The 24,781-nt window shown below is 46.7% G+C and overlaps 1 protein-coding gene across 8 annotated transcripts in view; it reads right to left on the bottom strand.

The window, feature by feature from the left end:
- RELCH (RAB11 binding and LisH domain, coiled-coil and HEAT repeat containing) overlaps window positions 1-24,781 on the bottom strand; it is a 1,825,259-nt gene that overhangs the window by 777,668 nt on the left and 1,022,810 nt on the right. For all 8 annotated transcript variants that reach the window (XM_069613666.1, XM_069613665.1, XM_069613669.1 and 5 more), the window contains one exon: window positions 19,811-19,975. In XM_069613666.1, the coding sequence (XP_069469767.1) occupies window positions 19,811-19,975 (165 nt within the window). The remainder of the gene's footprint in view (window positions 1-19,810; window positions 19,976-24,781) is intronic.

Here is a 24,781-nt window from a genome sequence, read left to right as displayed (position 1 = left end):
ATGAGGGGGGTTGGTGGAAAAGCATACGCAAACATCCCTGACCAGTTCATCCACAGGGCGTTCCCCTGGGAGTCTGGTTGGGGGGACCTGGATGCGAATCCTGGCCACTGTCTGTTTTCGCTTGTGGCGAATAGGTCTATAGTGGGGAACCCAACTGAGAGAAGAGATCTTCTACGATTTCTCTGTGTAGACACCATTTGTGTTCTTGTGGGAGGGGATCCCTGCTCAAAGCGTCCACCAGAGAATTGAGATCCCCTGGAACATGTTGAGATGACAGGTAGATGTTCCGTCTGGCAAGCTTGGACAGATTTGGCGAACGAGTCCCCCCTTGCTTGTTCAGATAAAACATTGCTGTTGTGCCGTCTGTCAGGATCTGCACTGACAGGTTTAACAGGTGGGGCTCGAACGCTTGAAGTGCTCTGAATACTGCCAGAAGCTCTAGCAGATTGATATGATTCTTGGCCACTGAATGAGACCAGAGACCTGTCAGGCTGAGAGGTCCTGTGTCCGCAGAAGCTGCTGAACCCCCGACAATCCCCCTGAAATGTAATTCCCAGAACTAGATATTAATTCAGCTCTGCAAACTACACCCCAAAGGGAAAGGGGAAAGTGGATAACAAAACAACACCAGGCAGATGAATCCTCCAAAATCACAGGGGAAGGTGGTGTTCTAAATCTAGTTCCTGAACAAACTGGTTTTAAAAGGCTAACATGGAAAGTAGGATGTACCTTCAAATGCTTGGGTAATTTCAATCGTACTGCCAGAGGGTTGATGATTCTCTCTACCTCGAATGGGCCTACAAATCGTGGACTGAATTTATTCTTCCCCTTAATTTTTAGGTACCGGGTAGAAAGCCAAACTAAGTCTCCCACCTTATATTCAGGACCAGCCTTCCTTCTCAAATCAGCAAACCTTTTATATTTCAACTTGTTTTCTCCCAGCACCTTTCTTGCTCTATCCAAGTTATTCTTCATTACCAGCAAACGATCTTCCACTCTAGGATTCCCGGAATCCTCCAACACCTCAAAACTCAGAAAGCGAGGATGAAACCCACGACCCAAAAAGAAAGGGGACATAGAAGTAGCATCTTTACCACAGTTGTTGTAAGAGAATTCTGCCAACCATACCAAATCCACCCATTCCTCTCCAGCTTGTAAGTAACACCTTAAAAACTTCTCCAATTCCTGATTTACTCTCTCCACTTGTCCATTAGTCTCCGGATGGTACCCAGAAGTCAAACTAACGTCTACCCCAAGTTTCCTACAGAAGGCCCTCCAAAATTTTGAAATAAAGAGATAACTTGACTTGGGAGTCCATGTAGTTTAACGACACCTTGCAAAAAACTATGAGCCAGTTTTTCCGCAGTAACCTCTCCCTCCATTGGTAAAAAATGCGCTTCTTTAGTAAGAAGATCCACCACAACAAGAATGGTAGTACAACCCTTATCTTGAGGGAGATCAACAATGAAATCCATAGAAATAGTGTGCAAAGGACGAGGAGGAACAGGTAACGGCTCCAATAAACCATGCGGCTTCCCAACTTGACTTTTTGCTTGTGCACAGACTACACATGTTTTAACAAAGTTCAATGTGTCTTGGCAAATTTTTTCCCACCAAAAGTTCCTTCGAACCAATTCCAGAGTTTTTCTGAAACCAGGATGTCCTGATAAAATGGATTCATGACAATTTCTCAAGACCTTTTCTCTTAACTCTTCAGTAGGTAAATAAAGCTTGTTATGAAAAAATGGAAGACCGTCTTTCAAACTTCTGGCTGGATCCAGTCTCACCCATTCCTCCATCTTCTGCAAGGAAATAGTCTGGCGAACTTCGTTCAAAAAATCCATTTCTTTAATGGCTCCGGCTAACAAAAAACGTTCTGGAGCAATTAGAGGTTCTGGCTCCAGAATCTCTCTCTCCTCACTAACAGGAAATTGGCGGGATAAGGCATCAGCTTTTTTGTTCTGACTTCTGGGTTTAAAGGTCACAACGAAATCATAATCGGCAAAGAATAAGGACCAACGAAGTTGTCGTGGAGACAAGGTTCTTGCAGATTTTAAAAACAATACATTTCGATGATCAGTAAGAACCGTTACAGTATGTCTTGCCCCTTTCAGAAAATGCCTCCATTCTTCAAAAGTGGACTTTATTGCTAATAGTTCACGATCTGCAATTGTATAGTTCACTTCAGCAGCAGAAAACTTCCTAGAAAAGAATGCAACTGGATGTAGTTGACCAGTAGTTTCATTCCTTTGAGAAAGCACCGCCCCCAACGCTAAATTTGAAGCGTCCGCCTCCACAAAAAAAGGTTTAGAGAGATCAGGATGAATTAGAATCGGACTAGAAGTAAATTTTTGTTTTAACTCTTGAAAAGCTTTTTCTGTTTCTGTTTCAAGGTCCCAGTCAAATTTCACTCCTTTTTTCAAAAGTCTCGTTATAGGAGCAACCAGCCGAGAAAAACCTTCGATAAATCTCCTATAAAAATTGGCAAACCCTAAAAAACTTTGTATTTCCTTAACCTTAGTAGGAGTGGGCCATTCAAGAACTGCTTGAACCTTTTTAGGATTCATTTCTAAACCCTTAGGAGAAATTATAAAACCTAAAAACTCCACAGAATCTGTATGGAATTGACTTTTTTCCAGTTTGGCAAACAAATGGTTTTCTCGCAACTTTTGTAAGACTAGGCGAACATGTTTCTGATGTTGATCCAGGTCAGAAGAGAAAATCAAAATGTCATCGATATACACGACAACAAAAATATCCAGGTATTCTCTAAAAACCTCGTCAATAAAAAATTGGAAAGCCGCTGGAGCATAACATAAACCGAATGGCATAACTTGGTATTCATACAGCCCAAACCTGGTCTTAAACGCTGTCTTCCATTCGTCCCCTTCCTGCACACGCACAAGATGGTAAGCTCCTCTCAAATCTAATTTAGAGAAAATATTTGCTCCTTGTATTTGATTAAGCATTTCCGAGATGAGAGGAAGAGGATAGCGATTCTTAACATTGACTCTGTTAACTGCTCGATAATCTACGGCGACTTAGAGTGACGAATAAACCCTTTGGCCAAGTTTTCCGTCAAATATTCTTTTAAATAATCATTCTCTTTCTCTGTAAGAGCATATACTCTACTACTAGGCAAAATTGTTCCTGGCTCCAGCTCAATTTTACAATCAAAGGGCCTATGGGGTGGTAATTCTCCTGCCACTTTCTCATCAAATACGTCCCAAAAAATCTTTGTAACACTGGGGAAGTTGACCCACTACAGCTCCAACATCATGACATCCAATTCCAGTCTCAGCCAGAAAGCTAGACATTAAATTACTTTGTTTGACATCTTCCTCAAAAAAACTTCCTGAAAAGCAATTCTCTTTACAGAAATCTGACTGCATGTCAATTGTCCTAGCACTCCAATCAATCAGAGGATTATGGAGAGTAAGCCAAGGCATACCCAAAATAATCTTCAACAAAGGAGCATCAATTAACTCAAACGAAATTATCTCTCTGTGACCTCCTGATAACTCGTCAGGGGTATAGGCGAGGAAGTGTTGTGGATTTTTGGCATAGAAGTCTGCTAGGGATGACATTCTAGACATAAATCTGTCTATATCCTCACTTGACCATTCTTTAGAGCTGGGGATTACCCTTTCCTGGGAGTGTTTCCCTGCTAAATCATGACTGGACCTATGGCCATGTGCAGCGGTCTTCGATATTTTTTCAGAAGATTGCGACTTGTCCTTATGTGTCTGTGGTGCAGATGAAGGCTGAGAATGCTTTTTCTGCTGTTTTCCCCCCTCCCGTGACTGGAAGAGTGCTTCGCCGGCATTTTCACCTTTTCGGAGCTTTTCGACGTCTGGCGTCGAGATTCGGGGGTAGTGTCCCTTTCCTTAGCGAGTGGAGGACGGGGCACGGGAGCACTCCTGGAGTGCGGCCTGGGGATGGTTGTCGTCTTTGTCTCCCGATGATCTAATCTCCGTTACTTTAGAGAGCGAGGCACTCTTGGCAACAGTGGATGGTTGCCTGGTGTCTCCGAGAACCCGACGCACATGCCGAGTCTCGGTTGGACTTCCGAGTGCTTAGTGGATGTGTTGTGGGTAGTACTTGTGTCGCCGGGGGTGTTCCCCATAGCTGCCCTGCCGGACAACCTTCCGAGGTCGGGGACTTGCACTTGGCTGTCTCTCGACGCCACGTTGCCCTCGCCGTCTGATAGGATGGCATTGCTGCCATCACTGAAGGCGCCCTAGGCTTCCATGGCCTCTCGTTGCTTGGCGTGGTGGGCCCAACGTTTGATCAAACGGTACTACTACTACTACATGCTCTGCAGTTCGCCTCGGGTGGTCCCTTGGCAAGCAGAGGTTACAGGTAGCGTGTCTGTCAACCCAAGGGTACTTGCGGTTGCACTTAGGGCAAAATTGGAAAGGGTTACCCTCCATACGCACCCTGTGGCGGCGGGCTAGTGTGTGTAGGAATATATAAGAAAATGTAATCTATCTATCTATATATATATATATATATATATATATATATATATATATATATGTGTGTGTTGAGTATGTACCACCCCCCCACTCTCCCTACTTGTAGGGGCCGAGGCCAGAGGCCTTCCAAGGCCCGGGCCGAGGCCAGAAGCCTTCCTATGCCCAAGTCCGTCGTGCAGCTCTCGACAGTTGTTTTCTTTCTCCGGGCCGGCGTCGAGTGTCGAACTTCGGTGACTCGAGGTTGGGATGGAGAAAACGGGGAAATATTATGATTTTTTGCTAAATTATGGCTAAGGCCAGGGAACTCCGCGGGATGCTTCCAACCAGTATGGGGGGAAAAAAACAAACTGAGGGTCCTAGACGCGTGAGGGATCATGGGTACAGTGGACGTCACACTCGGGATAGTATTACTGGCACGCCCTGTGTCGACGCCCATTTTCGAGTTTCGAAAAACTAATACTCCGCAGCTTCCACTAGATGTCGGTCTATGCACAACATGTGATCTAAGCAGATTCCACAAGCCTCAGAAATATATATATATATATATATATATATATATATATATATGTATATCAAAGTACAGCAATGTAACCAAGCTGAAAATGTCCATATTGCTCTCTGGGCCCTGATACTCCCGGGTCTGACGCGTATTATAAATAATAAAACAAACAAACATACTTTTGGGATCTTTGCTTCCCTTCCTCTTTTTGAGTGGGGGTGGACCAATGTGATTGCCAACTGCCAACATGTTTGCAACTGTGGCTTCAAGAGAGAAATCTCCTACACGTGCATTGGGGCAAGGGATGGGGTGGGGTTTGGTCGGTCCCAGGCAGCCCTTTAAGCTGACCGGGCGTACCATGTCCCTTGCACCTTCACTGTATACTTTTGTCTTGCTTTGACTTGTTTTGACTGGTTCTGATTGAAATACTGGAGTATTGACAGTTTTTTGTGGAAGTAAAGTAAAGCAACAAAAAACGACGGGGATAAAGACAGAAAAAACATTCTTTCCAGCCTCCTCACACTGATCACAGGACAAAGCCCATGTCATGGGGCCATTCTGAATCTCTGATATTGTGAATGATAATTTAAACATGGTTTTAGCGATTTCATTGACTTTGGTGAAGTTTGTAACGATCTTTTTAAAATCAGCCATTTGTGTTCTTTTAATCAATTATACAAACATCACGGATCATAAAGGATTTTTATAGAGTCTGAACATTTTATAAACGTGTAATTTTATAATGCTTATTTTTGTATAGTATCAATTGCACCATACTGCACCTTATTGAGGTTTACGTGGGGCTTTTCTTCAGCTCGTTTTAATGCTATATGTATTGTTTTTTACTACGTAAGCTAAACTGATAACACACGGGTAAAAGGAACCCAAAAGTGGCATAAACTATAACATTGCGCTAGGGAAAAAGAAAGTGAACTCATGTTTGGGCAAAACAAACGTAAAAAAAGTAAAAAAGAATGTGGTCAACTGAAATAAGGGTTCATTGCCACAGTCGGTATTGGACAGTTACCTAAAGGATATATCTGGGAAACTAGAAAAATCAATTCTGCATGTGGGAAGAGAATTAAGGGAAACCAGGATGTGTCTGCCTAAAGAACAAGAGCCAACCCCGAAACATGCTGCATTACCTACAGAATTAATGGATAAAGAAACCACTGATAGTAATGTAGAAACACAGGATCGCATATCAGGTGCAATGGGAACCATGGGTGGCTGGATAAGACTCCCTAAAACAATGTTGGCTAGTGCACAAACTGCTAAATAATAAAAGATTCTATGCAGCCGATATGGGACTTCCTAAAAAAGTTTAAGGCAACACTATTCACCTTCCTAAATGCGATGGACAGTATGACCAGAAAAACAAAAAATGAGGTCTGTTGTTCGAAAAAGACCATGGGGGATATAACAACTTTGGTGGAAAGAAAGGCCATGATTAGTGGGGGGGAAATGAGGGTCAAATGGTTATCTGAGCCAAAGTGTGGCCATTGAGAAGATACCTGTAAGTAGTTGAGAATAAGCAGACTACTCTTTGATTCTTCAAACTCAACAGGCTTTTAAGTTTATGATAACAATGGCCCCTTTATAATTAGAAATGCACAACTGGTGCTCTTTTCACCTCTACAGAGGAACGAAACTTCCGTGTGAATGTAGACTCAAACTGTTCTGCCAACGTCTTTCCCAGATGAGCTGCTTCCCCAGGAAGAAAGACTCTCTTATGATTAGAACGGGGAACTGTTACCCAAAAGTCTCAGTTCTTTAAAGGTTCACAGCTTCATACTGTCTCTCAAAGGTCACCTTCCCATTTCCTCCTTCACTGTTCGTGACGGAGGTACCTTGGTCAATCCTCCTACATTAAGTCAGAGCTATTCTAGCTCTCTGCTTCTGGCAGAAGGGGCTTCTTATGCAATCGTTAACACTGCCGGCTGCTTTCCTCTTCACGCGCTTTCACGCCCAACTTCTCAACGCTCACCTGACATTCAGTCCTTTCGCCTTTGGCTTCTCTTCACACCTCGGAGCTCCGCCTTTCCCCGCTCGCTCCGAGGATCTTCACTTCCATGGCTGGGGTAAGGCGTCAGCTGTTCCCTCGCACGGTCTTCCTGATTCGCTGTGCGGATCGGGCCCTCTCTCCCTGCTGAAGCTTCAACAGGGGAGGCTTGCGCCGCGGCTCCTCCTCCAGGAATGCAGGGCTGAGGAGGGGAGCCGCGTACCCGGCTGCTGCTCTGTCGAGGTGATTAGATGGCAGACGCTCTCAGTTGGCCCTGTAAGTCCGTTGGTCCGATCAACGCTGGACCATGCACCAACTTCTTCTCCTTTGGCAAATAACTTATCTTCTCCTTGCGAACTGGATATAACAGCAGGTGCAATATGAACTTCAGCTTTCTCAGGGACGCAAATCAATAGGCCCACTCAGGGGCCACCTCCTCCTCAGGCACCAGACCTTCCTCCCACTCCCATCTGATTCAAAATAAAACACAGAACACTTGCATCAGGTGGTATTCTTAGAGTCCTTCCTGTTCTATAATTGGCTCAGTTGTCGGTCACTCCTATGCTGTAACGTCCCTCCCTCCATTATGACCTCATCCCCAAGGTCTGATAAGCTTATTGCTTGAGGCCTTGACCTGGCTCTGATCTCCCTTCCTTTCCACCGCCTTATCACAATTCCTCCCCCTTAAGCCCTTACGTTTGGGAAGGGCATGCAATCTGGATAAATAATCAGCTTGAGCCATTTTCCGACCTGGTTGATGAATGGTGTGGAAGGAGTATGGTTGCAATGATAGGAACCATCTTAGAACAAGGGGATTTGTATCTTTATTCCTGGACAACCACACCAAGGGAGCGTGATCGATGCCAGTGTGAATGTTCTTCCTAGTAAATAGTACCTTAGAGTTTCTATGGCCCATTTCACTGCCAGGCACTCTTTCTCGATGGTTGCATACTTCATTTCGTGTGTTAACAACTTCCTACTAATGAACAAGACTGGTCTTTCTTCCTCTCCTTTATTCTGGAAGAGTACAGCGCCCAAAACTGAACCAGAGGGATCCGTATGTAGAAAAAAAGGTTTTTTGAAGTCGGGACAGCGTAGTATGGCCTTGTTGGAGAGGGCACTCTTGAGTGCCAGAAATGCTCCTTCGGTCTCTGTGTTCCTCCATTCTCTCTTACATAGTGCGTTGGTTTTCAGAAGATTCGTCAGGGGAGCAGCGATTTTCGAAAAGTGTGGAATGAATCGCCTATAACACCCTACGAAGCCTAGAAATGCTCTGACCTGTCTCGTCGTTACGGGAAATTGTAGTTTACTTATAGCTTCCATCTTCTCCTGTTGGGGACGAATTTCCCCCTGACCGACATAATACCCAAGGTACTTTGTATATGCGTTAGCCAAATGAGTTTTCTTGGGGTTGACATGTAAGCCGGCCTCCTTTAGGGTTTGAAATATCGCACTTAGATGTTTCAAGTGATCTGGCCAACTTTGACTGTATACTAGTATGTCATACAAATATGCCCCGAGATATTCTTCATGACCTTTCATCAAATGCTTCATTAGTCTCTGGAACGTGGCTGGGGCGCTATGAAGGCCAAAGGGCAGCACGGTAAACTGGAACAATCCTGCTGGAGATGCAAAAGCTGTCTTCTCTCAGTCAGCATGGAATAACGGAATCTGCCAATACCCCTTGGTTAGGTCGATTGTAGACAGGAACTCTGCTTTACCCAGTTTCTCCGATAGATTGTCTATTCTGGGCATAGGGTATGCATCGAATTTCGAAACTTTGTTCAACTTTCTAAAATCCATGCAGAAGCGTGTACTCCCATCTAGTTTAGGAACCGTCACCAGTGGTGAACACCATTCACTGTGAGACGGTTCTATCACCTTTAAGCGTAGCATCTCTTCTATCTCCTTATTAACAGCTTGCAGTCTGGCTTCTGGGATCCTATACGGTCTCACCCTCACTTTCGCACCCGGGAACGTTTGTATGTGATGACATGTCAACGATGTTCTATCTGGAATTGATGAAAATATCTCCGTATAGCGATCGATCAGGCCATATAGTTCTTTCTTCTGACATGTACCGAGGTCTGGATTAACATTCAGGGCCTCTTTCTCTATCTTGCCCTCTGTTGTGGGTAGATACTCCGGTGCCGCTTGGTCATGTTCTGTATTATTATTTGAAGTTTCTTTTATGACCTGATCCCCTAACCTTGGTAATTGCTTCGACGGCACATCTTCAACGTCGACTGTTCCTATTGTAACCATCGGTTCCTTCCATTCCTTCAAAAGATTAATATGATATGTTTGAAAAGGAATTCTATTCCCGGGTTGATGTACTCTATAAGTAACGGGGCCCAATACTTCTTTTATTCGGAATGGACCTCTCCAGGATGCCAGCATTTTATTTTCCGTAGTAGGGATTAAAACGAGGACTTGATCCCACACCTGGAAGGTACGCAACTTCGCCCCTTGGTTGTAGTAACGCTCTTGCTTAATTTGAGCTTGTTGTAGATGTGACTGCGCCACTTCTTGTAATTTCTCCATCCTCGTCTTCAGCTGAGCTGCATATTCGGTCAATGACACTTTCGCACTCGGCTGCTCTTCCCAATTCTCCTTTAGGATAGCCAGGAGTGTTGTTACCGGTCTGCCGAAGAGTAGTTCGAAGGGGCGAAGCCTGTAGAAGACAGTGGAGTGTTTCTCAGCGTCATTAAAATCCACGGTACCAATCGGTCCCAATTTCTTTCTCCCGGCACAATGGTTTTCCGCAACATCTGCTTTATCGTCTGATTGTACCTTTCTACGAGCCCATTCGTCTCGGGATGGTAAACTGCTGTTCTAATTTGCTTGATGCATAGGGTGTCACATACTTGCTTTAATATATTGGACATAAAATTAGTGCCTTGATCCGTGATTATTTCCTTGGGGATCCCCACTCTGGCCATAAAAGGGACCAGGACGTCGCATATCTGTTGCGTATTTGCAGAACGCAAAGGAAAGGCCTCTGGATACCTGGTGGCGTAATCTACGATCACCAACAGGTATTTATGTCCCCGACTTGAAGGATCTAGGGGGCCGACTATGTCCATCCCTATGCGTTGAAAAGGTTCCAATATCAAAGGCATAGTCTGAAGGGGGGCTTTTGAAACTCTCGGATTGTTCTTCTTTGGACACTCCAGGCAGCGTTGGCAAAAACGCCCCACTTGGCCATATACCCCTGGCCAATAGAACCTCATCAAGATTTTCTGGGTGGTCTTATCCGCTCCGAGGTGTCCCTCTCCCACCTGAAGATGAGCCACTTCTAATACAGTCTGATAGTATTTGCTAGGGATTAGAAGTTGTCGCATGGTTACTTTATCCGTGGACTCCATAAGGCGATAATACAAGCCGTTCTCTTTCACGAAGCACGGCATCTTTCCATCTGGTTTATCGATCACTGAGCTTCTTGCGTGCCTCAGAATTGGGTCCACTTCTTGGACCATACGAAAACTGTCCCCCTGTTCATCAATTCTCCAATCTACCGCCATCGGGCAAATGTTTCTCTCTATCCATCTCCTTTTTTCCAACTTCTTGGTAGTCTTACTCTTCTTTGCTTTAGATTCTTCAGTGTTTAGCTCCTGGTCGTGAAAAGGAGCTTCCTTCAACCATTGGTTTCCCATTTTCTGTATAAGGCGGGAAGTTCTGGGACATCAGAGCCAATCAGGAGCGATTCAGGCAACGTTGGCATCACGGCTGCTTTTATACCCATTTGCACGCCTGCTAATTTTACATTTATTTTCTAAAGGGGATATATTTTGACATCTCCGTGAACGCAGCGAATGGATATACTTTCATTCGAGCTCTTCACCTCTCTTACCAGATCTGGTTGGACGGCGGTCTGTAAACTTCCGGAGTCTAACAACGCTCTGGTTGGCCTGCCTTCTATCTCAGCCTCACACACAAATGGATAGGTGGCTTTGTGACTTGGGACTGCACTGTATTGATCCACCTCCTTCCCAGCAGCTTGTTCGAAACTCCCTATGTCCATCGGTTCAGACTTGGACTTCTTTGGACAAAGCCTCGCTAAGTGCCCCCATTCTCCACATTCAAAACATTGGGGGCCCCGCAGCGGGGCACCTGGATTTCGGGAAGGGAGCTTTGGGCTGGGGGTTTCATAGTTAGGTCGGGGTCTTGTTGGCTCTCAGTCTCGTCTGCAGAGCATTGAGTTCGGCCACCGTGAACCACTAGCCTGTCTGGAGCCTGAGTTGTTGGGGATTCCGGTGGCCTTGACCAGAGGTGGATAGGTTGTCAGATTCCCTTGTCCAGCTATCTGATATGCGGAAGCTATGTCTACTGCTTCAAGTAAGGTAGGTTTATGATGTTGGCAAACCCATCTCTGCATTGGAGGAGGAAGGGCTTCGACAAACTGCTCTAGGACCACTTTTTCGACCACTTCAGGTACAGTTGCAGAAGTGGTTTCTAACCACTTATCTCCAAGTTCCTTTACCCTATAAAACAACTGTCGGGGTGTTTCCTCTGCTAGCAACTTGGTTTCTCTGAATTTGATCCTGTAGGCCTCTTCATCGTGGCCCATCCTCTCTAGGACGACTCGTTTCATCTCAGGGTACGCGGTAACTCCGATGGGGTTAGCTGCCTGGTATGCGCTTTGCATCTCCCCCATCATGAGGGGAGCAATATAGTGTGTCCATCTCTCAGCCGGCCACTGAGCGTTTCGGGCCACCCTTTCAAAGTTGACAAAGAAGTGGGCAGGGTCTTCCCCCTGGGAGTATTTCTGCAGTACCGACATAGATACTTGTGGCTGTGCTCTTATTGCTGTGGCCTCTAGCAGCTGTGCCTGTTGCATTTGAATGGCTTGTTGTAAAGCTTGCCTGTCAGCCTGGGCTTGCTGACTTTGGATCTGAAGGGCTTGCTGTAGCAGTTGTTGCCCCTCTGATAACGACTTTATCAGCTCTTCCATCGTGTTTCTTCTATCCCACTGCTGCCACCAAATGTAAGTAGTTAAGAATAAGCAGACTACTCTTTGATTCTTCAAACTCAACAGGCTTTTATTTTTATGAGAACAATGGCCCCTTTATAATTAGAAATGCACAACTGGTGCTCTTTTCCCCTCTACAGAGGAACGAAACTTCCGTGTGAATGTAGACTCAAACTGTTCTGCCAAGGTCTTTCCCAGATGAGCTGCTTCCCCGGGAATAAAGATTCTCCTATGATTAGAACGTGGAACTGTTACCCAAAAGTCTCAGTTCTTTAAAAGTTCACAGCTTCATACTGTCTCTCAAAGGTCACCTTTCATTTCCTCCTTCACTGATCGAGATGGAGGTACCTTGGTCAGACCTCCTACATTAAGCCAGAGCTATTCAGGCTCTCTGCTTCTGGCAGAAGGGGCTTCTTATGCAATCCTTAACACTGCCGGCTGCCTTCCTCTTCACACGCTTCCACTCCCAACTTCTCAACGCACACCTGACATTCAGTCCTTTCGCCTTCGGCTTTTCTTCACGCCTTGGAGCTCCGCCTCTCCCCGCTCGCTCTGAGGATCTTCACTTCCACGGCTGGGGTAAGGCGTCAGCTGTTCCCTCGCACGGTCTTCCTGATTCGCTGTGCGGATCGGGCCCTCTCTCCCTGATGAAGCTTCAACAGGGGAGGCTTGCGCCGCGGCTCCTCCTCCGGGAATGCAGGGCTGAGGAGGGGAGCCGCGTACCCGGCTGCTGCTCTGTCAAGGTGATTAGACGGCAGACGCTCTCAGTTGGGCCTGTAAGTCCGTTGGTCCGATCAACGCTGGACCACGCACCAACTTCTTCTCCTTTGGCAAATAACTTATCTTCTTCTTGCGAACTGGATATAACAGAACTGAGCACAACGGGTGAAATATGAACTTCAGCTTTCTCAGGGCCGCAAATCAATAGGCCCACTCATACGCCACCTCCTCCTCAGGCACCAGACCTTCCTCCCACTCCCCTCTCTGATTCAAAAGAAACCAAAGAACACTCACATCAGGTGGCATTCTTAGAGTCCTTCTTGTTCTATATCATAATTGGCTCAGTTGTCTGTCACTCCTAGGCTGTAACGTCCCTCCCTCCATTATGACCTCATCCCCAAGGTCTGATGAGCTTCTTGCTTGAGGCCTTGACCTGGCTCTGATCTCCCTTCCTTTCCACCGCCTTATCACAATACCCAAAAATGGACAACAGATATTAACCCCATTGTTGTGTACATGGTTAAATGAGACTCAAACTGACAAATGTGAACCAATCCCGACATTAAAACCTGGGGGAGGGTTGGATAACCTTTGTGTAAATACTAATAAAACCAGGTCACAAGGGAAGCGGCCTGAGGATGGAAATGTGACTCTAAATCTGCCACCCACAGCAGCACCATTGGTAGGTATAATAGTAGGGGTTGTTCCCTTGTCTAACGAAGCACATGAAACCACAATTGGATCGATGAATAAAGTTGCCCAATGAATAAATACGCGTATATATGGGCAACAAATTAATCCAGCATCTATATTAATGGCCAGAAAAGGGGGGGGTGAGTGGGAGAGGCAAATAAATCTATCAAGGGTGATTGTGTTATTGTTACTTTTGACTCCCCGCAAGTGGCTCAAATTTAAGTTACGCCTCAGGTGGCTCTTCATATAGGATGGTTCCTTTGGCATATTTTCCCCTTACGCACTTGCAAGGCCCTGGCAGTCAGCGAGTGGCATTTCGAACAGTCGTCGGTGTCGTGCGACTCGCCTAAGCCCCACAAACAAATGCGATGCGGGTCGGTGATCGACATTTTCAACTTGCAGTCCCGGCAAGTCTTGAAGCCAGACCGCAGAGTCGGAGGGGTCGAAGAAAAAGACATCTCAACGATGAACACACGACGCGCGCTGAGTTTCACAAAGCAACACGTTCGCGGAATAAACTGAACTGGGGCTACGGGCGCCGTGCGTCCTAATTATAACATTCGGTGTCACCCTCGACGGAGGACTTCGAGGGACATCGACCTGACGTCATCGACGCCCTCTGCTGAAAAAGTTTCCCAAGTGCACAGCTGTGCACATTACATGTCAAAGATGTGGAATACGTTGGAGGACACAATCCATTTGAAAGGGCCTTATGAGTGACCCAATTCCAACGTTTAATGGGCTAAAGCAAGGTTGTCCACTGGCACCCGCAATCTTCAACCTCTTCATTTCAGCCGCTGAGTCAGCATTTGATTCAGTTAGATGTTTTCCACCTAGGTTGGCGGGGATGTCAATTGGAAGATTACTCTATGTGGACAATTTAATTCTCCTTGACCAAACTCGGGTTGGTATCCAAAGACAGACGCTTTGGGGAAATATGTGGAGATAAATGGATTAAAAATGAAAGTCAAGAAATCAAGGATATACATTTTTGGTCGGAAGAAAAAAAACAAAACAGCTGCAGCTAAGGCTTGGTACATTAAAGGTGAACAAAATGTTGGAAGCGACGGCACACACTTACTTGGGTTTTTGCTTAAACGACAGCGTGGCTGACTCCCAAAGGGAAGCAAACTTAAGGAGCAAAACTAAGAACTTGGCTGCTCAAGCTAGCATTATTCAGAAACGCTATGGCAAATTTTCCCTGTTACCAGTAATTGAGTTTTTTTCATCTAAAAGAGGCACCGATTTTGACATATGGTGCAGAAGCTTCTTTCTCCTTATTTGCTGTGGTGTGGGGTGGGGTACACTTGAAGGCCTATTTTGGAGGAGGATCTTATGCCTGCCTAATTGTGTCCCAATACAGGTTATTAGGGTGGGACTAGGCTTGACCTCCCTTTATTCCACCACAGTGTGGAAAACCCTTTCATTTTACAGAAAATGTTGTGCAATGAAGATGGAAGGAGGTTTTGCCACAATTGGCACAGCAATGTCAAAGCCCTCCGAGGTTCTTTTGAAAACTTGGGAGTCCAATCTGTAAAGAAATTCTGGCTGATCTGGGAGAATCAGAGGAGTCGTTATGGATAAACCCGGCTAGGGTAAAGAGAAAGCTTTACGACCTAGATTGGCTCCAATCGTTAGACTTGGCAAACTCCAAGCTCTATGGTAACAACTTCAAAGACATCAGAGCAAGCGGTTCATTACCGCCTTATATAGTCACATTTCCATGTAGACATAAGCGTGCCACTTTCTTGCGGGTGAGGCTGAATTTGTGTCCTACTAAAGAAGTTTTAGAGGTGCATAAACCAGCTGACAAGCAGGGCTTCCAATGTAGGCTCTGAGGTTATAATAGAGGGTCATTATTCCATCTCACCTTAAACTGCCCGGGCACGAATAAATTGAGATTAAAATGGCTGGCAACATTTTTTAGTACATTTTTAACAAAGTCACCGGAAGACTGGTAGGGGAGGCTGATGTCGTCATCTCAAATCTCCTTGACCCTTGCTATGTTGGCTTTTTTGAAAGAACTTTTTGAACTATTAACAGAGAAGCAGGAGCCCGACATATGATCCGATATTCAGGAAGAAATCCGAGGAGACTTTTTCGGGCTAAATCATTTTTTTTGTAGATTGTAGATCCTATAATGTGTGAATTAAGTGATTTGTTTTATTTTTTTGCTCCTGACGTCTTAGGTTTCAATTTGCTTTTGCTTCTTTCAAATTTAATCACATTTTTTTTAATTTCTCGTTTTTTCATCTTCTTATCTTCTGTTTTGGTTTTTGTTAAAATGTTTTTTATATTAAAGTTTAAGGTACATTTTTTTCAAACCAAATGCTAATAAAAAAAATACTTGGCGTTGAGGCACCGATTGACAGGATGGGCCAAGTGGGGCTTAAGCCACCCCTTTTTTGGCCAAGGCAACAACGTCCTTCTGCATCGGGATTCCTGTTCTAGCAGCGGGGTGTAGAGTGAGGACCTTGGCCAGGACCCCCGCCTCCGGTTGCTCTACCTCGGGTTTAGTAAGCCCCAATTACTCCGCCAAACCAGCGAGCCGTTCATGGAAGGCTTTGGCTGAGGAAGGCATGTTGGGATCTTCTTCCTCGTCAGGTTCCACCAGGGTGTCCGCCTGGTCCGGAGCGGGTGGAGGAGTGCTGGGCGCTGAGGGCTGTGGGGACCAGAATCGGAGGCTGCCACGGAGGCTTGTGTGGAACTGTCTGAACTGTGGGAGGCAGGGGAGCTGCAATCGAGGGAGCCAGCAAAGGAAGCGCGGACTGCACCTGGGCCTGTGGCGCTGCAGCCATAGGAGGAATGACCATAGGCGGAGGTGGAGCGGCCGGAGGCAGCATGTTTCTGATCACATCCCGAAGGATGGCCCCCATCTGAGGAGATCTCATGAGCGTGAAGAACTTTTCAAAGAACCTGTCCTCTCACGCCGGTGGGGTGGCAGGTGATGTTGACGGGGTAGCAGGAGGATGCTGGGGCCGGAGTGACCATTGTCTAGCCAGTTGCGGTTGCGGGGTGAACCTGCCCTGCAATGATGATTGATAAGCTGTAGACCACGTATCTCGTTGACACCAGTCCCACAGTGTAACTCGTTCTCCCACCTGCTCTGTTCCAAGGGGCGGTATCGGACAAGCGTCCATTTTGTCTGGTGCGGCGGCCATCTTGTCGAGCTGCGTGTCAAACTCGTGGTGCTTGACTCACTGGGCCTGGCCTCCTCCAGGACTCTTCGTGGTGGAGCATGAGACTACCCTGCACCTCAGGACGTGTTAACCTTGGCAGTATCGCCAGTAGTGCTGCGTGCAGGCGCCCCCTCTGACATCTGGCCGGTACTAGGGTGTAGCCCCTCAAGAATACACCCGGTAAAAGAAACGTGCGGTCCCACTGCACTGTCTCCAGAAGGATCTAATAACCCCCTACGCCTGGCGGCTGGTAGCTGAACTAGCCTCGGTATCAGTGCCGATGCAAGAACCTGAAAGGTTCCTACCGCTTAGGCGTTTCCTTGGGAAGGAGTTGCCTTTGCGTCGTGCGATGGAAAATAATGGCCCTACCTTGGGCCTTGACTTATGTCTTACGAAGTCCTTCAAGTCCTCTGGAGGTGACTTCTCGAAGAGCTCCCTCCACCGAGCTAGTCTGTAGAGCATGCGGTGTAAGCGTGTCGCACGTGGTACAATCCTTCCAGCCGTGGTCGGGGCGAAGGCAGCAGCGGCAAAGAGCGTGGGGATCAGACGTAGGGAAGAGCCCCTCACAGACTTGACACCTGCTGAAGCCCGCTGACGTCGACATGCGCCGGGCAGGTGCGTGGTGCTGGAGGATCGAGTACCTGATTGATAAAAAGAAAGCAAAAAGATAGAAGAAAGTATCCGGGGAAGAGCGCATGATATTACAAGGCTGAAGCCAAACCCAGGAGCGCTGGTGAAATCGGCCCTTTCCCGTTGACGCGGAAAAGGGGACTGAGGAGTGGCGCCAGTGGGCAGAGTCAGGGGAGAGCATGCTCCCAGGGCCGCAGCCCCACACACCTCTAAATTTAAAGGGGAAGAAGGTTTTTTCAGGTGAAAAAGGTTCCGTCTCCAGTCCCTAGCGAGGAACGCCCATGCAGTATGGAGGAAAGGGGACGACACGTAGGAGTACATTGTTTCCATAACTCATGTGGGATTTCCACCATCATTGGGGACACTTGATTGGGTGTTAAACCTCCACTTCTTGACCAGAGCACAAGCTTTGACAAGGTAAATAGAGAGGAACTTTGGCAAGTTCTCAGGTCCCTAAAATGATCGCAATTCACATTGGACATTTTAGTGATTCTGCTTGATAATAGTGCATTTTTCATTAGAAGTGGTGGGGATTGCAATTGCAGCCCATGTTTTTCAATAAAATCTGTAATGAGGAACGGGTGCATAGTGGCCCCCGATTGTTCTCAACTGATATTAACGGCCTGAATTAAATACATTTAGAGTGCAATGAAGATGCCCCAAAGATCGGCATTATGTTTGCACCATTACTCGCATGTGTGGATGACACCATGCTAATAACAAGAACTCTTCAGCCATTAATAAATAGGTGCACACCTTAAAAAGGTAAGTCTGTGTATAGGCTATTTAAAAAAAGAAACCATAAATACAAAGATTGAAAACATACCCTAATGGAACAACAATTTGGTTAAAGAAGAACAAATTTCACCTAATGCAAGAATAATTATAAGTAGGAAACCAGCAACAGCACTCAATTTTTCTGGAATTCTAACCCGTGGCTGCTAACCCTCTAAGGGCCCGGTGTACCATGGCCCTAAAAGTTTTTAGACGCCAGTCTCTTCAATTTGTGGGTATATTTCCCCCTTATACATTATACACCCTATTTATACACATAGCACTTTATTAGGGTATACATATACACAATCTGAGGGCAGTGAAAGGGAAAGGGATAAGGGGGGTTATCAATATGTGTCTTTTATGCCACACTGAGTTAGCAATAGTTTAATGCTATATTCTATTTGCAGTGGGTGATTACATTGGCCGAAATAGGCAAGCAAATTCACACTGGAGGCAAACATGCCTCAAACACAAAGATGTTTAGTGGCGACAAGGAATGAAGAGACTGACCAAGTGGTGCCAAAGTAGTTGCTATAGACCTTTATTAAATGAAAAAAACAAACCTATCTATCCACAACTCTAAGGGGCTCTCCCTACCTAAACTATAGAAACTCAGGTGTTTGTGAGGAAGGGCAGATAAGGGGTTGAAGGGTAGGGACTAGGTAAAAAAAGGTGGGGAGGGGGGATAACCCCCCCAAAAAAAAAAAAACGTACAAAAAATTCTATGAACATTTTCATAATTATGTACACGTTTTAATGCCAGGCTTTTAAATTACCGGCGATTAAAGAACATAGAACCCTTGGCCACAAAGCCTTGCTGCAGCCTCCCAAAGCATGCTTCAGCCTTCCAGGTTTCGATGTCGCCTTTCCGGTCGCCTTATTCCCCTTCTGGTCCTATCACAGCTTCCAGCTTTCCAGAGCCACACAGGCCATTGCCGGACGGGTCAGGGAATGACTAAGAACACAGTGCTTCTTTACTGTTAATTTTAAATAGTGGGGACACCCCCAGCGTAATGTCCATCCAATTGACAGCAGCTGCTCTAGCCTTCGTCCTTCTGAATGTAGCGTTTTTGAGCTCTTCTTCATCTCAGTACCCATGTCATCAGGAGGGTTCGATACTTTATAATAACATATGGTCCCAATTGCGTCCTTGTTCCCAGGGGAGGAATCCCTCTCCATGAGATCCCTCCTGCATGTTACCACTGCTAGAGGGACTATTGTTTAGCGGCCTCACCTCCCTAGCCTCATGGAAAGGGTTTCTACCCGAGGGGGTTGGGGGGAGTGACGCCATCTGAAGGATCCGCACAGCGTGGTGAGTGGCCTGAGGGTGCATCCTGCTGTGCAAGGAAACTTCCTGTTTTGCAACCGATATAGGAAGGGTGGACAAACAGGTGAGTAATTGGGGCTGCAGGTGGTGTGGAACAGATCAGGGTGATGAACGGGGGCTTCTGGGCTAGGAGCACACCCGAAAACAAAAAAATGCCAAGCTGGTAGCGAAGACACAAGCAAGCATTATAATTCAATGCAATTCTGCCGGTCAAGCAAACTGCTTTGTGGAAACCAGTGTCGTGGCACAAGCATAAAATACAGCTGGCATTGCTCGCCGAGCAGAATCACAAAGCCATGCTTTTATCATAACATAAATGTCAACATCACTAGAGATTCCTGCAGTCCTTCAAATTGTAGCTATCGACATAGCTGGAGAATTTACGAAATGTGAACAATTTGGAAACTGTTTCCAAAGCACCACTCTCAAATGAATGAAAATATTTAAGGAGGCAAAAGAAAGAATGTAATAAATGATCACACAAAACCACAGCTTCATTGTATTTATTGAATAAAGAAAATTCAGTTACCTACCAAAAGTAATTTTTCTATCTTGTTTAGCAGTGTGGGAATGAGATGAAACTGCAGATTTCCAAGTTCGGTGGTCCATGCAGCATAAGCAGGTAAAAAGACCTGATGAGTTGCACTAACTACTCTTTCTGAAGGATCACCCAATGCTGTTAAAAGCAATTCAAATCCCTGGGAACAAAGACAAATACGATATGAGAAATGATAGTATAACTTTTTCTATAATATTTTCATGATATTTAACAGTTTCAATAAATATAGCATGCACACATAACTAAAAGGAAGGTACTTGACAAAATAAAAGTGCTGCGATTTTCACAACCATTCCTTGATGAAGGTTGCAGTTCCACTGGCGAGAGAAAAGGCAGCGCTGACCAAGATTGGTGCTCATGGGCCTATGAATTCAGATCTTTCGAGTACCAATTTATCCCATATGCTCACGGTTGCATTCACAGATATTGTCGTCACATCAAAGAATTCAGAACCCCATGTTTTTTTTTAAACATTTTTTTTTTACAATACTCCAAACATTACAATAATTAGGACTTCCATGTTCAAGTATAACAATAAAACATTACAAATTACGTTCGTCAGTCCCATTCCCTCCCACCCCCTTAACTTGAGCCACTGTGACCGTGTCATCAGCTTGCACTTCTTCAGGTGGGTCTATCGTCATCCTGTTTTCCGTATCCTCATCACTGCGATCAGGCTGGGGGGGCCCACCATGGCAGCCACCAACTGCCTCCATTCAATTAGGGGGCCTACCTCCACCTCCCCACCTCTGCAGACCACTTCAAACCAGGCAGCCGTTTCTGCCTCAGCCCATTTCATGAGGTCAGCCCACCACAACTCCATCCTTGGCCTATGGGCCGACTTCCAGCACATTGCGATCCTTCGTTTAGCCAGGATGTATGCCAGGTCTTCCAGTTTGCTTATGTGCCTCAGGTTACGTGGCCTAGGGAAACCCCCCAGCATGCAAGCCCAGGCTGACTCCACCTCCAGCTTGATGCCTTTTTCTGCCAAGCGTATCTTCAGTTCTGACCAACATCTTCCCACCTCCAGACAGGCCCAGAACATATGTAACATCCCGGCATCCTCCTCCCCACACCTGGGGCACCTCTGAGTCGTCTGGCCACCAAACCTGGCAATTTTACTAGCTGTCAGATACGCTCTATGTATGACATATAATTGGATCTGCTGGAGCCTTGCGTTCCGGGACACTTTATGATATATTTGGGCTCTATCCCATAGCCCATCAGACATGGGCTCTCCCACCTCTTCCTCCCAGAGTTTCCTCATTTGGAGCAATTCCTTCCCCACCTTCGCCCTCCGAGATGTCATTTATTGTCTCCATGGTGGCATCCGGTTGTTCAGCAAGCACCTCAACCGGCCACTTTTCTCGCACTTGTTTAACAATTCTGAAGTAGGTTATATACTGCCCCTTATGCACCCCGGTGTCCTCTACTAATTTCTGGAATTCCAGTGCCTCCCCTTCCTGCCATATGTCTCCCAGGGTGGCCAGGCCCATCGGTTCCCAATATCTACGGACCCCTTGTATTAATTGGGGGTCCTCTCTGCATAGCGCCACCTGCATAGAAAACGGTGCCGGGTATCCCACCATTTGCCATGCCTTATGCCACATCTCCCAGCCAAGCACCAATAGCCTTGCCATCTCCAGTACTTTTGGCTTGGACAACCACACCACTTCTCCAAGGAAGTATGGAGCCGGTTCCATGCACAGCAGCCTGCTTTCAGCCGTTTCTTCTTCAGACAGCCATCTCGCCACATATTGCAGCTGTCCCGCCAAATAATATACCTCAAAGTTCGGCAGGTTTATTCCCCTCTTATCGCACAAATTCTGTAGTTTCTAAAGAGCCACCCTGTTCCTGGAGCTGTGCCATATGAAGCCCCTGCACAGACTGTGAAGACTAGCGAAGAAGCGCCTGGGGATCACGTGCGGGATATTTACAAAGAAGTTTAACAGTCTGGGCAAGACTACCATCTTAAGTAGAGCCACTCTCCCCATCATGGCCAGGGGTAGTCTGGAGCAAAATCCCATGCTATTTGTAATGCCTTCTACTGCCATTTCTGTGTTGTGTTTATGTTCTTCTACTGTCGTGTGATAAATGTCAATTCCGAGGTATCGGAACGACTTGGTTCGCCAGGGTATTGGCAATGTCGGCAAGCCCCTAGGTAGATCAACTCTATATCACCCCATGGAGATTTCTTGGGGTTTATCGCTATGCCACAGAGTGCAGCATATTGTTCCATCACCTCCAGAATGTATTGTATGTTCTCTTCTGGGAAGCGCAGATACAAGAGTATATCGTCAGCATATAATGAAATGAGATGCGGGCCACTTGCAGTGCGGATCCCTATTTCCCGGTATTGTTGTCTAAGACAGACGGACAATGGTTCCAACGCTAATATATATAACATAGGCGACCAAGGGTAGCCCTGCCTAGTGCCCCTGCTAAGTTGCCATTTGTCTGAGATAGTTGCTCCCGTTTTAACTCTCGCAATTGGGGCGCTGTATAACAATTGAACCTACCTGAGATACCCCGGCCCCATTCCATAGCTACCCAAAGTCGCAAACAGCCAGGACCATCTTACTGAATCGAAAGCATTAACCGCGTCTAGCGAAACAATCGCCAGTTCGCCCTGGTCCTCCTTTGTATGATCAATAATGTGATGCAATCTTCTGTAGTTGTCAGTTATGTTCCTACCCGGAATGTAACCAGTTTGATCAGGATGCATCAGTTTACCAATAACTTGCTTAAGCCTATTTGCCAGCACAGCCGTAAGGATTTTGCTATCCTGGTTAAGCATCGATAGGGGTCTGTATGACCTGCAGTCTGTGCTAGGCTTCCCCGGCTTCAAAAGAGGAATGATCATCGCCTCTCGTAGGGACTCTGGCAACCTGCCATACTCATACGCCTCATTAAGCATAGCCAACAACGGGGGGAGCAGCTCTTGCCTGTAGGTTTTGTAGAATTCACTCAGGAGCCCATCTTACCCCGGAGCCTTACAGGTGGGCAGGTGTTGGATCACTAGCTCAAGCTCTTCTATTGCAATTGGGGCATCCTGGTCCGCCCATTTTAAATCGCCTATGGTGGGCAGGCCTATATCCTCCAGTGTTTCCTGAATTTCATGGTTTCTTGATCCACCTGTGTCCTCATAGAGACGTTTATAATATCCCAAAAACTCTTCATTTACTCCCTTCTGGGTGTTTGGGATCTGGCCTCCCTCCCCTTTGATTTCCCTAATCACCGTCCGTGGTGCCTCGCTCTTATATAGCCAGGCCAGCAGCCTTGTCTCCTCCACCATGCTGTCTTTCCACATATTTCTTATAGCTTATTTTACATAACCTGTCCCAGTGTTCACCACTAGCCTGTTGTAGCTGTCTAATCCTGACCCTGTCTTCCCTAGAGGTGCCTCCCCTGCACATAATGTCCTCCAACTCTTCCTCCGTTCTTTGCAGCTCCCGCTCTATGCCCCCCTGGAACCCTCTAGATTTCGATATAGCCACCCCCCGCAGTACCACTTTAAATGCTTCCCACACAGTTCCCATAGATCGAACGCTGCCAGTATTGATCTCAAAGTACTCCGTGATCACCTCCCGTGAATCCTCCCTGAATCCCGAATCCTGCAGAGCCTCAGCTCTGAGCTTCCACGTCAGAATTCGCACCCTAGATTGTCGCCACTCCAGCACCAGGGGGGAATGGTCTGAGAGCACCCTGGCCTTATATTCCCCGCTTCTCATCTCTTCCGCTAGCTCTGCAGCAGCAAACACGTAGTCTAGCCTCGTGTGCAGGTCATGTGGCGCCGCATAGTGCGAGTATTGCCTATCCGCTGGGTGCAACTGCCTCCAGACATCAATTAGGTCGAAATCTCTCAGGAGGGTCTGTAACACCTTAGCAGCCGGGGTGGGTTTGTCAAACTTACAATCTGATCTGTCGACCTTAGGGTTCAGAACACAATTAAAGTCTCGCCCCACAGGATCCCGCCTCCTAATAGGGGGCTAATTTTGCCATACAGGGTCTGAAAGTAGGCCACCGTATCTTGGTTGGGGGCGTATAAGTTCACGATACTCACCACCCGGTTTTCCAGCATCCCCCCCACAACTATCATTCTGCCTTCTGGGTCTCCCATAGCCTGAAGCAACTGAAATGGTACGTGAGGTGCTACCCAAGTGATAACTCCTCTTGAATAGACCGAGTATGTGGAACATGCTATGCTCCCTCTCCACTTCCTCTTGACCACCTCCTATTTCTCCCTGGTGAGGTGGGTCTCCTGCAATAATGCTATGTCAATCCTCATTCTTTTAAGGTACATCATCACCTTATTACGCTTCAAGTAACTGTTGAGGCCCCTGACGTTCCAGGTAACCACTCTAAGGCTTCCCGACGCCATGGATACAGTAACCAGCCCTCCCTCTCCGCCCTACAATTCTCCCGATTACCCGCCTAATAAGATTCACATTTTGGCTCGTAACTCCCTCACTCCCGACAAACTCCCCTTCCACCGTTTCCCCAACAACAAACCCCCACACTCCCCTCATCCCTCCCCCCACCCTTCCCAACCCCAACAAATGCCCAGCTCCATCCCTGGATCTCGGGCGACCCCGCGTTTGGCTCTGCCTCAGTATGCCGAGGACAGAGGCCCGGCAGGGTGTCACCGGACTACCGGTGACCTAACTAAGCTACTATAAATGGGGGTATGAGGACTAGCTCTGTGAGGCTCCCTTAGCATGCGAAAAGTCTCAGTGCTCGCGGATCATATCCAATAATAACCTGATCATGCCCGCTCATATGCTACATCTCTTACTATAATCAAGTCCCATAGTCTAAGGCTGGGACACCCATTGGTGCCTCATACACAGGTTACTTATCTCTTCCATCACCTTCTCCAGTCTGGGGGCAGCTCTGCGTGTCAAGCCATCCCATAGATTCTTCCGGGCATTCGAAAAACAAGGTT

Source organism: Ambystoma mexicanum, chromosome 5p, assembly GCF_040938575.1.
Source record: "Ambystoma mexicanum isolate Mex_15411 chromosome 5p, UKY_AmexF1_1, whole genome shotgun sequence".
NCBI lineage: Eukaryota > Metazoa > Chordata > Amphibia > Caudata > Ambystomatidae > Ambystoma > Ambystoma mexicanum.
Note: the sequence above shows the minus strand (reverse complement) of the source record. Positions and strands in the feature narration are given on the sequence as shown.